General features: G+C 43.0%; 1 protein-coding gene across 2 annotated transcripts in view; it reads left to right on the top strand.

Moving 5' to 3' along the window:
- Palld (palladin, cytoskeletal associated protein) overlaps positions 1–16,056 on the top strand; it is a 231,073-nt gene that overhangs the window by 39,063 nt on the left and 175,954 nt on the right. For both annotated transcript variants that reach the window (XM_052752347.1, XM_052752346.1), the window contains exons 7-8: positions 2,155–2,274; positions 4,056–4,398. In XM_052752347.1, coding sequence (XP_052608307.1) covers positions 2,155–2,274; positions 4,056–4,398 — 463 coding nt within the window. The remainder of the gene's footprint in view (positions 1–2,154; positions 2,275–4,055; positions 4,399–16,056) is intronic.

The following is a 16,056-nucleotide window of genomic DNA, read 5'->3' as shown; positions in this document are numbered from 1 at the left end:
TAAAAAAAAAAAATAAAAAATAAATAAAAGATATTACATAGTCAACCTTCGTTCTGGTTCCTTCAGAAGTCTGAAACAAACAGAAACACCAAAATATGTTTTCCTCTTTCTCTCTTCTATTTTTTAAAATTGCCTAAAAAATAATGTAATTCTTTCCTAATTCCACCTTATATTTAAATAAATATTTACATTTAGCAAACTGGAATTTTCTGGTTGGTCTTCCCACTTGTAACTGACTTGCCTGCCTTTAAAGGCAGCACAGTTTTGAAGGGAGGGAGAAGGGAGGCTAGGCACAGTCTCAAGCCCTGTGGGCACTGGGCCCGTAAACTTTGGGGTTTGGATCCACCTAGAGTCTTTCTAATTCAAGTCCTCCTTCTATGCTGCCGTATCTCACCCCCTGAAAATTACAAGTAACTTGAGGCTAGAAACCTTGCACCATTATCTCACATTAATATTAGATGTTAGTGTGAGATACTATTAGAATATTAGCTATAGACTATTAAGGCAGCACATTCCTTAGCACACTCAGCAAATAGCTGGGTGGATTCTGAACATCTGGGAAGAAGTTCCAGGCTTTCTCTGAAGTCTTTCTTGATATCTTATAACCTTTCATTAGTCAGGCTGTTGGTTCCTTTCATCTATTTCTTCCCTTTTGCTGGAACTATGGCTCATTTGTTCTTACTCTTAACAAAAAAAAAAAAAAAAAAAAAAAAAAAAAATGGAGGCTACCTGAGCAACGTCTTCCTTCGATGAATTTCTTTGTTTTGGAGACCTCTCAAATGTTTGCCTTACTTGGTATTTAAATAGATAAACGATAGACATTCATTACTCTGTTTCTTTGTCTGCAAATACACCATGTGTGTGCCTGGTGCTCACAGAGGCCAGAAGGGGAGACTGGATCTCCTGAAACGAGAGTTACAGATTGTAAGCCCCCATGTGGGTGCTGGGACTGGAGCCTGGAACCGGAAAGAGCAGCCGGGGCTCTTAACCACTGAGCCATCTCTCCAGCCCCTACTCTGCTCTTTTAATCTTCTTTGCTGAAGCAACAGAGAAAAGTTCATGACAGGAAATATGCTTTCTTAAGTCTTAAGGGTACAGTGTGCCACTGCCATACAGCCCTGCACAGCAGATCCTTCAGAACTTCCTCCCCGACATGCTTGCAGCCTTGCCACTCTGAGCGGCAGCTTCCCACATCTTGGCCACAGCCCCCAGCTGCCACTACTCAACTCCTGTAGGAGGAGAGTTTGACCTGTTTACATACCATATAAGTGGAAACTTGTGATGTTTGTCTGTCACTTTTCTCTGCATTTAACCAGACGATGTCAGTTCTGTACAGTATTAACCAAGCTCTGTCACTGACTCAGTTTGTGTTGTACAATGAATCTAGTTTGGCACACCCCATTTTGACGTCAAATTGAATACTATGCCCAAAGAGTAAGTTGTGTGATTTCATAGCTTGGAAATTTAAGCATGCATCACTCTGGTAGCAGCACAGTCGCTTTGAGCTGTGCCTATTGCTGAAGTCTCTACAGCTTATAATCACTGTGGTCCCCACAGCTTATAATCACTGTAGTCCCCAGATCTCTGTCCAGCAACAGGGCATTTTGACATCCAAGAATCGTGCGCATCTCCAGCTTTAAGGAAAATCTCCAGCAGTCTGTTAGCCACACTGTCATCAGCATCATCACCTCATCAGGAATGGGGGTGGCATGAGGTTCAGGAATAGAATAAAGTGCAGGACTAGAGGACAGCTACAATGCTCACAGAGGCCCACAGAACTTGGTACTTGATAATGTTTAAAGAAAAAAAGATGCATATGCAACCCTGTAATGGTACCTCGAAGCAACGTACTTTGGTAATATCGATATGTGTTTTAAAAGCTGTCATAATTATTCTGTAGAGTTAAATACAACAAATTCTTCATGTTTACTTCTGGAGACATATTCAGGAGCATTGGATACAGACAAAATCAGATTATAAAATGAGAGTACACTTTTCACCTTATGCTTTAATTTGTTAATCTTTGTACTTACTGACATATATAAACACTCAAGCCTGGAGAGTTGGAGGAAACTGGAGGAGGTGGGGACTCACTTCACATGACTCTTCTGCCAGTCTCCCTCTAACAGATTATCTTGGTCATTTTGCTTCCAGAGGAGATCTGCACCCTTGTCATTGCTGAGAGCTTTCCTGAAGATGCAGGCATCTTTACCTGCTCAGCCAGAAATGACTACGGATCAGTGACCAGCACTGCTCAGCTTGTTATCACCTCAGGTAGGTGGGAATCAAAAGCAGCGGGCTGGCTCCTCCTCCCCGGCTCTTGTGCAGCAACTGTCCCAGGAGCAAGTGCTCAGCTCTTAGGAATGTCACGGCCACTCCAAGAGTTCTCCTAACCGTCAGATGTCTCATCTCAAACAAAGGGCTTTTGGGGAGGCACGGAGCTGTGGGGGTGGAGAAGACAAACTTGGAGACTAGGACCAGCTCATGGGGCCAAGTTTTAAAAATCATGCAATCTTGAGCTCAGAAACAATAGAGTTGGTAATCTTTGTGCTGAGCTAGGATTCCTCACCTCGGGATGTCACCTTTAAGTCAGAGGTGCAGTCATGGTCCTCAGCAGCGCAGAGGACCTGCAGAAACCTGTCCAAATGTGTCACCCTGCGAACCACGATTGAAACTTCTGAGAAAGGAATGCAAGTGATGAAATGCAGAGACGTTGTGAAGGTGTTAGAAATCAAATCTCCTCTCGGTATATATTAATTTGGGTAATCGACTCTGACATGAAAGATAAAATATTACACTACTTAAACCAGTGTTTTTAAAAAAATACATGGACACCCAACTCAAAAACAAATCATTAGGGAAGACAATAAGAAGAAGAAACAGATCTTTGCTTTTCTTTGTATGTTTAGGTGAGTTTTCTACCGATGAACTTGACCTCAGCTTGTAGTAGCTGCCTCATCTTTCAAGCTCATCTTACCGAGATTTGAAACTGGTCACTTTGACCGAGCCCAGCACACGGGGAAACACGCAGTAGGGCATCCACAAGTGGGTGGCTAGTCTCCTGCCCTGATTTCCAGAAGAGCAAGACTTGGGGCCTAGGTGGCAGCAGAGGCACAACCAGAAGAAGCTTGGGGATTGTCAGCGCTTTTGTATGTTCCTTAAGATAAGCAGGGGAGGAAAGGCTCACCTTACTGGGACATGGTTGACCTGAATGGACAACGGTAGGCAGAGCTGTCCCCGGAGTCATGCAGCAGGCTGTATCCCAGCATTTTAATTTTCAGTTAGCTTGAAGAGTGTCCCGTCCGATGATCACAGCAGTCTCCAAACAATAACAGCAAAAACTAAGACTCTCTGAACCTGGTGTGCCAAACACAGTCAATAAACTGTTTGGTTTTTCTATGAACCTCAGTAAGCGTTGCTTGATGCATCCACAAAGGTCGGCCAGGCTCATAGAAAGGTAAATGGTTCAGAAAGTGTACAATCTCAAGATACTTTTAATCTATTGAGAGTCACATTTTTAAATCTGTTTTCAACTGAGTTATGCTTGAGACAATGTAATTTCCCACCTGACATGGAAATTTTCTATGCACTCACAAGAATTTCAAGATTTTCGCTTGGGCTCAGAACTTCTCTCCCCTGGCTTCAGAAGGGGTGGCCACATAAACCCTTCTGAACCTGAGTGCTGTCAGTGAGTCACTGGGTCAGATGTCCAATGAGATTCATGGACTCAGAGGTCAGAGGATAAGGCATTTGGATTGATATCCTTTGCAATGTCATATTTGATGATGCTTTATCTTAAGATCTTAATGCAATTTGTTAATGAATCAGTAGCTAGTTTTTCTACAGGTGAGCTCAGTCGGGGAATGAGACAAATAGTCACCACTCAAAACAAGGCCATGAGGCTAGCAGTGTTCCTGAGTCCCATGACAGCAGTGTGGCACTTGTTCCCTAATGATATACAAAGGATTCCCCCACTGGATCTCTGAGTATGAAAATCGTTTGTTGAATGGGTAGCATCTTATTACTTTTTTCTTCTTTTTTCCCCCTTTCTTTAGCCAACCCTGAGAACTGTAGCTATGACTCAGTGGGAGAGCCCAACAGTGATCACGACCAACACTTTCCACCTCCCCCTCCAATCGTGGAGACAGGTTCCTATGAGCTGGCATCCCAGAAGCCATCTGAAATCCAGCAGGTGAACAGCCCCGACTTAGGACTTAACATGGCAACACTTCAGATGCAATTCAACTCTTCGGAGAGGGAGACCAATGGAGTTCATCCCAGCCATGGAGTCAATGGGCTGATTAATGGCAAAACTTACGGCAATAAATCTCCTCCAACACCAGCTGCCCTGCTTTCGCCCACTAAGGAACCACCACCTCTGCTTGCCAAACCCAAACTGTGAGTACTTCTGCATGGTTTTATAATACTTTCCATATTCCTGTGCAATTTCCTCTCTGGTTAGAGAAAAGCTTTCTCCAGGACTTAACTGTGTGGCACACCACCCCTTCTGCAGGCAAGCTGTTCTTGACTGAGGTGATATCTAAATATTTAAATACCAAGGATATTTAAAATAAAGAAGGTAAATTTAGAGCATGGTTAAATCTCCTCTTTGCTAGAAGCTGTAACTAACTGGTCATGGTATGAAAACATCTTTAGGGGGCACTGCCTTCCGGATTGTGGCAGGGTGCAACTGCTCTCCAGAAAGGATGGAGAAGGGAACTCCTTGGAGACTCCATTAAACCAAGGACCAGCTTTTTAACTGGAGGAATCAGAAGTGCAGATGAGAACAGCAGGAGGAGACTAGGACGGAAGAGTGGGAACCCAGAAGCTAATCCTGGCCAGGAGGGAAAACCAGGGGCAGGCTTGTCACGTGGAGGAGTGTCCATGACAACTCAGCCTCCTTGCCTTTGGAAGTCCATGGAACTACATATTTCCACCATTCACCTTTAATTTCTATTATTTTCTCAGGATGATAAGTCTTGCATGAACTGTTTCCATTGACACCATGTAGCAAAGTATTGTCATAAATGGAGCCATTACAGTGTCAGAAAGAGACAGACAGACAGACAGAGATGAAGAGAGAGAGACAGAGACAGAGAGAGCAAGAGAGAAATAGAACTCAAAAGCTTCTCTATTCCAGCAGAACTGTTCCTAACTGTTACCTGACATTGGCCAATGGAAACATATACATCTCTACTGGTTCACATTTCTATGAGAATGAGATCGCTCCATCTAGGAAAGGCTCTGGATCCCCTATGATGTCTGATATCCTAGGAGTTCTTTGCTTCCTTAGTAGTGACGTACTTATGTTCTTCAACCTGTGATCAGCTCACGTGTTGGCAGTGTTAGGATTGATTAGAAACTCGAACCAGAATGACACCTTATATTTACACATCACTTCATTGTTTGCTAAGGGATTTCATGGACCTCAGCCAAAAGCAAACCAACTCTAAGAATACCTTGAGAAATGGGGAGGAGTTTTAAAAAAAAGAAAGGAAGGAAGGAAGGAAGGAAGGAAGAAAGAAAGAAAGAAAGGAAGGAAGGAAGGAAGGAAGGAAGGAAGGAAGGAAGGAAGGAAGGAAGGAAGGAAGAAAGAAAGGAAGAAAGAAAGAAAGAAAAAGAAACTTCTGGCCAATTGTTTAAGGCGATTTCAGAAATCTACCCATTGCTACCCAGTAGGTCCTTTTGCATTGTTTTGGCTCTTGTGTCTAATTTTATGTACATGGTCCTCTATCTGCATATACACCTGCATGCCAAAAGAGGGGAAATCAGATCCCATTGGAGATAGCTGTGAGCCACCATGTGGTTGCTGGTAATTGAACTCCGGCCCTCTGGAAGAGCTGCCAATGCTCTTAACCACTGAGCCATTGCTCCAGCTGGCTCCTGTGTTTTAGGTGGTAGAGCTACTGATCAGGTTTATGTATAGCGCTGTGAAAGACCTGTGTTCTCTCTGAGAAGATAAAGTGAGCTTTAAAAAAAGAAAAGGCATCCATAAAAGAGATTTACATTCTTACAGCACCAGCCATAAAATTAATTGCTACTACTGACTTGTTTCATGTTTGCATTTTAATTATGTATTTGTAGTGCTTTTACTGAAACAGGGACCACTTCTCTTAGGGAAGGGCAGATGTGTTTAATGAGTAGGTCTTGACTGTGCTCTTGATCCAGTGAAGTGTTTTTCTTCTAATAGCCATCATAAATTCAGTATAAATCACAGGAGAGTAAACATGAGGAGCTGTTAACCGGCATTTACAGCCTGCCTTATCTCAGACATTTCAGCAGCTCCTCAGCTTTCAGTTGTAACCCTGTGCTTGTGTGTGTGATGGAGCCTTGTCTACAAATAATAATAATAATAATAAATAATAATAATAATTCTGTGGTTATTAAAAGGTTGAGTAGCTTAAGAACAAGTTTCAGAGGTAATGACATAATTTGCTTAAATTGCATCTTTTCAGAGGAAAACAGGAAGAAAGGATCCTAAACCCAATGTATTGACCATCTGTTTTATTCTGTCTTTGCACCAAATAAGTCAATTGCTGGGTCTTTTCTCCACTAACAATGCCTGGAGATTCAAAATAAATGTAGAGCTCACGGTGAAAATTTTGGATTTCTTGTATTTCATAAAAGTGTCCTTCAAAGGCATGGTTCTGCCTGGAATCCCTAGGAAGAAATCTTGGAGGGAAGTTTGTAACTAGCAAACTCAGTAGGTGGTTGGCAGAGCATCTAGGAAAGTGTGGTCTTGTTTGCCCTTGTGCTTACCTCCTGGATTCAACTAAAGGACGCGGAAATCACAACGTGCTGTTTCCACGCCCCACCTCTTCCTCTCCTCTCCTGTCTTCCTCTTCCGCCTTGTGAACCAGAGGTACAATCTGCATGCACACAGCCTGCCAAATAAGAAATCAAAGGGGGAGTTAGTGAAGGGTGATGCTTACACCCAGAAACAAGCAGGTCAGCAGATAAAATTCTTACTTTTCAGTGGAGTGCCAAAAATACAACATGGCCATTAAAGTCCGTGCCCTTTTGATAATGAAATGGTTGGACAGGTTTTTTCCATGTTAACTCAACAGCTCTCTTTGCTCCTGTGCTTCCTGCTTGTTCTTCCTCTGGTCTCTAAATAAAAAAAAATAGGATTAGTGTTTCCCATGTTGAAGTAAAATGAATTTGGGTTGAATTAATCTGTGTAATTTTATTTACTGTGTTTGCTTCTGTCTTTCTTTGCTACCAACACCTACCCTTATATACCCCATTGTTTCTGAAAATCTTGCCTCAAGGGAGGGACATGTCCTAAAAACTCTTTCACAGCAAGTGTCCTAGTTGGCTCTAACTGTCAACTTGACATAGCCTAGATTCATCTGAGAGAGGAATTGCCTGGATTACATTGGCCCATCAGTATGTCTGTGAGGGGCTATCTTGATTTCTAATTGATGCAGGAGGGACTTGCCCACTGTGGGTGGTACCATTCCCTGAGCAAGTAGTCCTGGGTATAGAAGAAAGCTAGCTAAGGATGACCCTGAGAGGGCCAGTGAACAGCTTTTCCTATCGTTTCTGCTTCAGGTTCCTGCTTGAGTTCTAGCCCTGACCTGTAAGCTAAGATAAATCTGTTCTCCTAAGTCGTTTCTGGTCATGGTGTTTGTCCCAGAAACAGAAGGAGACTACCATAGGAAGGTAGCCAGGACTTTAAGGCTGGCTAGCTGAAGCCATGTCTTCATAACGGTCAGTACTTCTTAAAATAGCGAAGTGTCCCTTTTCTGCATAGACGGGAATTAGAGATGGTGTGTGTGAGAGAGGCAGAGGGAAACTGTGGCCAGTGTCACTCTTTATCAGCTTTCTATGTTTGGAAGCTCCTTATGGGTCCCCCATACGCCTAGACACACGTTGAAGTACAAGTTGTTCCTTTGCCTGGAATGTTCTATGTTTGCAGTGTGGTAAAAAGCTGGCCTCTTCTTGCCTGTCAAGTCTCAACTTAATGTTCTCCCCTTCCCCAGCCACCCAATCTAAAGCAGTCACCCAGCCACTGTCCCCTTTAATTTGTACCCAGTACACAATTACCTCTGATGGTTATTCACTCGCTATTGGCTTTGTACATTGCTACCCCTCTGAGAATAGGGACCTTCGCTGTGTTTCTTGGGCCCCATGTAGTGGATGTCCGTAAGTATTTTTGAAGGAATGAAGCAAAAGTTAAGCAACAAAGAAGAGAAAGAGCTCCCACCTTTAGAGCAACCTCATTTGTTCTGCTTAAGTTTTCCCTAAATACTTCCAGAACTTCTGTTTTCAAATGCCACCAGTTTGAGAGTTGTTCTCCTTTGTAAGACGTTTCCAAATGATATTGTTTGTGTCTCCACCTGGCGATGACTGAATGTATGTGAAGAATTCAGCAGAAGTTCCATGTGAAGACCTAGAGCTGTCACTCACTTAGTGACAAAGCCCTGAGCTCCATCTACAACACCAACTTAACCCTGGGCATAAAGGCCTATGCCTGTGATCACAGCACTTAGGGAGAGGCAGGAGGATCAGAAGTTCAAGGTCATCTGCAGCTACATAGTTAGTTCAAGGCTAGCTTGGGCTTGGCCTAACTACATGAGACCTGATCTCGAAAAATAAGGAGAGCTACCTGCTGTGCATACCTGAGTTTCGATCTCCATGTAAAGCGCCAGACGTGTTGATATTCTCCTGTAACCTGAGCACTGGAGAGGAGAATGGAGACAAGTGGATCCCTGAAGCTCATTGGCCAGAAGGTGTAGCTGAATAATGAGCTTTGGGTTCTGTGTAAGACTCTGTCTCAAAAATAAATACGGAGAACACTCAAGAAAGAATTCCCACCATCTGCCTACTCCTCTGGCCTCTACACACAGGCACACACATATGACACATCCATATTAACATGTACATAATACACACGGGGAGGGGCACAGAATGAATATGGACACATGTTCGACAAAACAGAATTACAGGAGGGAAAAAAACCATCCAGTTACTCGGCTCCTTTCCTCATTTTCTCCAGTGCTCCCATTTGATTGATGCCTTGCTTTAACTGGGGAGAAAATGAGCCATCTGAAGAGTAGGAGGATGGGTCCTGTCTCTAGCAAACGCTTGCAGCATTGGTTACAGTCAAACTGCCATTTCAAGGTGTGTGTGTGTGTGTGTGCACTTTCCCTGTTAACACCCCCATCAGATCGCAGACTCTGATGAAGGGTTGCAGACTCCTGTGCTACTCCCTTCCTGTCCTGTTTATGTTGGACCGGAGCTCCAACTCCAACGTGTGGCTTGGGCGGCATGACTTCAAAAGCTGAACGTTTTTCCATCCTTTAACTCCTGCTAGTTAGGGTTCAAGATCTCACTATATCACCCTTTGACGATAGAAGAAAAATGGTTCCCCAGATTCTGTTTCGCATAAGCTTCACCTGGTAGGTTCAAAAGAAAAACAGATCATGAAAGGTGAGGAGAGTGAAGGGGAGCAGAGCAATGTGGGGGGAAGTGAGTGTTGCAAATAGCCAGACTTGTAATTATCAGGCGACAGCGAGAAGATGCTTAAATGCACACAAATATACTTTAAACCCAGAAAACTTCATTCCCTCACTATTCTGAGTGCCTGAAAATTCTGGGAAATTCTGGGCTGAAAGATGAAAGAGGTAAGAGCATTACCTTTCAATAATCTGTAGCCTAGTGATTGCCAGGATGATTTTGGTAAGAACACACACACACACACACACACACACACACACACACACACACACACACAGTCTTTCAACATGACACAGATTTTCTTTAAGAAAAATAATCTGTGAATTTGATTTAGTGCAATCCCAATAACCTTTTCTTCTCAAGTCAGTGTTTACAAGGTGAATCATTTTACCTTTGACTTTGGAGATTTAATGTGCCCTGGCTTCTATTTCTGCTTAAGCAATTTTTATTGGCTTCAAAATATAGTCAAAGAGCCACTTAGTAATAGTAAAAATGAAAAGCATAGAACCAAAGGGGCCTTCAGAATAACATAAGAGGGGAAATGGGGCAGAAACATTAGAGGCAGAAATGGGGCTCATTTTTTTTATAAAAATCACACATACATATACACACTCACCCAACGGGATCAGGAAGGAATAGAGCAGAGATGGTGGCCCCAGGTGGACTAGCTGGCCATCTGGACATATAACCTCTTTATAAATACCCTGTGGTGACAGCTTTACATTAACAGTGTTAGTGTTGGATCTCTTCTAAAACAACCCCTCCCTGAGGTGGGAAGTCTAATCAAGGAGCTTCCTGAAGCATGAACTTTTAACTAAGAAAGAACATTTTGATATAGTCTTTCCCCTAATTTTTCATGGAAATACTGGCTCTAATGCCTTGTCTCATTGCTACATTGCCAACACAAAGATCATGTTACTCAGGTATGCCAGTCTCTTGCTGACTTCAGTATTTAAGTGCATTTCTGTGAGTTGGAATCCTTATTTTGTAGCTCAAAGTCCTATTTGTATAGATGGGAATACTTGCAGGACATCTATGTTAGAAGTAGCACTCTACCACTGCCTCCAAAAAAACACACTATGTTCAGCCTCAAATATTTGGTGCTTTAGATGAAAGAACACAGGATGATAGTATGTCTTCAACATTTCCGTTTCATCTTGTCTAAACGTGTATAAGAGTTCCATCAGTAATTATGAAGTTGAAAGTATAGTCCCTTCCTGATGAAGACAGTTTGAAAGGGGAGAGAGATAAAATAAAGCTTCGTAGAAATATGGTCAAGAGTTGGTTGGGCAGGAATGATGGCTCAACAGTTCAGAGCACTTGTTCCTCTTACTCCCAGCCACACACAACTCTAGGTCCAGGGGATCTGGCCTCCTTGGGCACCAGGGACACTCATGGTACACATGCACACAGGCAAGCCAAAGTTCACACTCACAAATTAAGTGCTAAGTCTGTTGAATTATGAAGACTAAATTAAGCTAGTGAGGAGAATGATGAGTAAAGGTGAAGAATAGAGATGAAGGAATTCTTAATTTCCAGCAATGATTAGACCATTTTTGAAAGTAATGGAGACCTGTATTAGATCCAGTGCACACTTTTAGCGGCTTTGTATCAGCTGGCATTAGCATTTAGAGGGCAGAAACAGAGAATGTGTACAGTTGGCAAGCCTAGAACTGTCAGGATGCAGCTATATTTAATCTGAATATTCTTAAAAGGAGCATCATTGAAAACATCATCCACGCAGTGCACCGTGTCAGAGAAGACCCAAGATTAAGGGGAAAGTCTCCCAAATAGACTAGAGACTAAGATACCAAGATAATGAATGCTATACCGGGAGCACAACGGCCTCCAGGCAGAGTGAGATCAGAAACTATGGAAAGGCATACCCGTGGTGACCCAAGAGAGGACTAGCGAAGTTCACAAATCTGCAGATAAGCACCACCCAACTGATAAGAGAATTCAAGACCCATCCATTTGAGTGGGCAGTTCAAGTGGAAATGGAGGTCGTGGGCACAGGGGAAATAGTCCAGCAGATGAAGATGCTAGAGGAACACGGGCATGGCTGTTGGCCAGAGGCCATGGCACAAGCCCAGAGGCTACATAGCAAAGTCATTGAGAAAAGTGAGGAAGTGGCCAAGGTTGTTGGTGACAGCGGGGAAAGAGAATGATTATAGGTGGAGCGCGGGAACTTCACAGGGGAAGCAGACACTGAGTGATGAGAGCAAATCCTCCTAGGAGGGGCTGTGGGGAGCGCAGGGCAGGCAGAAACCTCCTGCTCCATGGATGGACCAGAAGGGGCTGGGGAAAGCAGCCCTGGGGTAGCCGGGTCTCAGTGGAGACAAAGCACGTTAGAGACAGTCCAGACATTCCAAGCGCCATGGAAGGATCTAGAAAAGGGCTCCAGAGGGTGACGCAGAAGGAAGAACAGAAAGAAAGAAGGGCGCCTTGGGGGTGAGAGTTGCGCCTGGGAGGTGGGCCAGGCATAATTCTGAGAGTGACTAGGACTGTCCCTGTGAGGCACCACTAGAGTCTTAGCCAATCTAATTTCCCCTTCTTTCTGCACCCCTTTGTATTTTGTTACATTCCAGCACCACGCGCCATCTTGCCATCACTGGCCTCCTCTATCCACGCGAGATCCGTGGTTGAGCTTTATTGGACGAGCTGATTTCCTATATTTGGCTATTTTAAGATAATTATTCCTAACGAATGACTCCCTAATTCGCATTCACTGAATTTGATTCCACGTCTTCAACTGTTACCGTGAGGATTCATTCCTGTATACTGTAGACTGAACTGTATTAGGTTGCCATTTATTTGTTTTACTCTGTGAACGTGTAAGTTTTTCATTCAAACTAATGTATCATCCAGTGGTGAGAACATTAGTAGCAGCCTCTCTTGTTTTAGTTGGTTCCATTGCATGTGTAAAAGCAGAAAGTTTGTTTCCTCAGCAAACCCGTGAATGACAGTTTCCTTCCTTGACCAAACTTAGAATTACACGAACCTTGTGGCTAGCACTGGGATCTTTAAAAAAAAAAAAAAAAAAAAAAAAAAAAAACCTTTTCCATATGTGGCAAAGTATTATATATTCTTTCATTTAATTTTTAAGACTAGTGCACATGTTAAACTTATATGGTGAAATATTTAGGTCTCATGAAACAAGGTTGCTGGACAGATTCCATTTAAATTTAAGCACGCATTGGCCTCATTACTCAAAAGGAAACTATTAATTATTTGCAATCAGAACTTCAGGCCTTGCGGCTAGAGCATGTCAGGTTCATGCCTTCTGACCATTATCAGGATGCATGTGGGTTGAAAAGGCTCTAAAGGATGTGTACTGTATCCTCTAGGATTGCTGTAACCAGCACTGAGACACTGAACAACGTCTCTGTTATATGTCTTGCTGCATCTCCCCAAAGTTCTTCCGATCTGTTGTTACTTAAATGCAATGATGTACATATCCATAGAACACAGTGCTTAAGTGAATCCCATGATACGATGCTGGTAAAGCGGTTGAATGACTAACACAATCTCCAATAGAGTAAGTAGGTGCAGTGATCTGGTAACCTCTTTACTCAAACGAGTTTATAAATAGGTCAGATCTGGGTAATCACCCGCCTCAGCTCCAATTTGAAAAGTGCTGCTTTCCCAGAGTCACCATTCAATGTGAAGGCTGTGAGAGACTTCTGGAAAGACCACAAATACGTTCTTGTCCTTGTCTCTGTCTTAGTGGAAACAGTTCATACACCATCTGGTTTCAAGGATATACCAACATTATGCTCAATAATGTCTGTAGCAAAAATACATGTGTGTGCAGAGCCACAAAAGATGGCTTTGTTACAAAGTGGTATGAAATAAATAATGCCTTTCTTCTGTGCAACTTCTAAAATGAAGTTTGTAGCTTGAACTTTCAGATAGTTTTAGCCTTATAGGTAAATTCTTGTTTCATATGATTGTGTTTTGTGTGTCTGGCCCCTTCATTTCCTTAATAGCCATTACTTTATTTTGGTTAAATAAGCAATCTCTAAGTGAAACATGAAATTTTCACGGTTTCACGTTTACTTCACCCTTGTTTTTATTCTATCACAAAGCAATTTTACATATAAAGAGAATTATATGCGATAGACCTTTCTAGAATAATAGTAAGAGCTTTTACTTCCTTTTTTTCCTCTAACTATTCTGTCTTTGAAAGCAGGATTTTATTTGGTTGTTGTCATTATCAAGACATTCTGGATGGGTGTGCTAAAGCATACTTATAATCCCAGTACTCGGGAGGCTGAGGTTGGAGGATGGCCAGGGATTCAAGGGCAGCCTGTCCCACACGGCAGGTTCCAGATCAGTCAAAGAATTTATGATTGCTGAATAGCTGCTTTACTAAAGAGAAATAATTATTTTACCAAAAAGTGGGAGAGATGGGTTTGTAAAAAGCATTCTGGACATTCTCCTAGTGGAGACTTCGGTTTATGCTTAGGACATCACTCCATTTCATCATGGCATCAGCTAGGGGGTGGGGGTACATTGCATTCACTCAGTCTCTGTGACCTAAAGTCTCTAAGATGATGTACTGTCTTACACTCTTGCTGTGATTATGTCAGGATGGATTCCAATAACAATTGGAAGTGAAGTGGAATGAAGTGCTCATTCAACCATTGTCTTAAGTTCCTAGTCATTTTAGTGAGAGCAATTGGGAACAGCAGCTGGATTTATGCCAGAGTTCTGCCTCGTGCTACATTGAGAGCAAGTGGTGTACTTTTGCTTGGGATCTGAGGCTGTCTTCTACTGTGAGACCATCTTAAAATGGGAGAAAACATATCAGCAAATACCTAGATCAACCCCACACACGGAGCTGGATCTGGGTAGACAGAGGGGTTGTGATTTCCATGACAGCCAAGAGGATTTACAGACAGCTGCCAGCTGCAAGGCAGGGCTATGGAATAAGGCTGAGAGGTCTCAAGCTTGGCCCATGTTCCATGCTGTTTCCTTAAAAGTCATCAAAAGTTACTCGAACACTTTGAATGCCTGCAATTGATACAGTTTCCAGTCCATCTTCCTTCTATGTCTATCAGACTAAATTACTCCACATGTTCTAGAATTACTACCCACCACCCCGAGAAACTCATATAACATCAGGATGTCTCACACTGATATGACAAAGCACAGAGCAATATAAGTTACAGTATTAGTTATTGAGATGTTTGGGTCCGGTACTCATTTATTAACCAGTCTCATTTGTCCAGTCCTGTGGCATGACTTGTTTTTTCCACACTAAACTGCCTTGTCTTTGTGTCCCTGGGACCACAGCCTCACTCCACAGCATCTGTTTAAACATCCTTTTTCTCCTGACATTTTCCTCTTCTAAAAGTGCTGTCCCTTGAATGTCGGAGATGCTCCTGGGGTGGTCTGTCATCCCCTTGGGACTTGCCCTTATCATTATCTTGGGGCTCCAGCTCACTTTTTTTCTCTTCTGACCCCCAAATACCATATTGTAATTGTATATTATTCTCTCGTTTGTTAAAAAGCATGCCCCTGGCTTTCAAAGTAAAGGTGCAGAGCACATTGGCTTTCCACCCTAAATCATCTGGAAAAAAAAATGTCTTATTTTTTTTTAATTGACAGCTCAGCTGGGTTGTGAATTACAGGTTTTTCCTAAACATGTTGAGGGAATTCCTTCTGGTTCTACTTTCTAGTGTTACTATAGCAGAGGTCATTCCCATCTAGCTTCTGATCTTTGCTGTATGACTTTTTCCTGTTTTTCATTTTGGAAGAATATGACTCTTCTTGTCTTCTGTCTGGAGTAGGGACTGGATCTAGGCCCTCCCACATGCTCTAGACTGCTGTATACACACCCCCACCCCTTTCACTTCTCATCCTCAGGCTGAGTCTCAGTAGGTTGACCAGCTTGGACTTGAACTGGTTCTGTAGCCCAGACAAGTCTCCACTGATCATCCTCCTGCCTCAAACATTACAGACCTATGTCACCAGGGCTCTTTCTTCTCTTTAAATATTTTTCTTTCTAATGTCTCTATTTGAAACTTGTAATAAGGTGATGTTAAAACTCTTAAATGGCCTAGTGGTGGTGGTGGTGGTGGTGCATGCCTTTAATCCCAGTACTCTGGAGGCAGAGGCAGTCAGATCTCTGTGAGTTCAAGACCAGCCTGGTTTACAGAATGAGTTCTAGGACAGCCAAGGCTACACAAAACCCTGTCTCAAAACAAACAAACAAACCTCTTCGGAGCTGAAGAAATAGCTCAGTCAATGTGTTTGCCACGCATGCACGCACGCACACAAGCTCAGGGACCTGAGCTCAATCCCCAGAACCTACAGGAGAAAGCCCAGAAGAGGACAACCAGTTCCATTCATAGTCATAGTCCCTCTCTCCCTCTGCCTTTCCCTCCCTCTCTCCCTCTCTCTCTTTCTCTCCCCCTCCCTTGCTCTCTCCCCTTCCCCCTCTCTTTTCCCTAATTATTTTTAATCACATCTGCTTATTTGTGTGGGGGTTGGGGCACAGTTTATGTGGATTTCAAACCGAGGCTTTGTGCACCGTCGGCCGGCATTCTACCCACCGAGTAGCATCCTTACGCTGTTGTGCCCAGCGAT

Source organism: Peromyscus californicus, unplaced genomic scaffold (assembly GCF_007827085.1).
Source record: "Peromyscus californicus insignis strain IS unplaced genomic scaffold, ASM782708v3 Scaffold_23__1_contigs__length_62951481, whole genome shotgun sequence".
NCBI lineage: Eukaryota > Metazoa > Chordata > Mammalia > Rodentia > Cricetidae > Peromyscus > Peromyscus californicus.
Note: the sequence above shows the minus strand (reverse complement) of the source record. Positions and strands in the feature narration are given on the sequence as shown.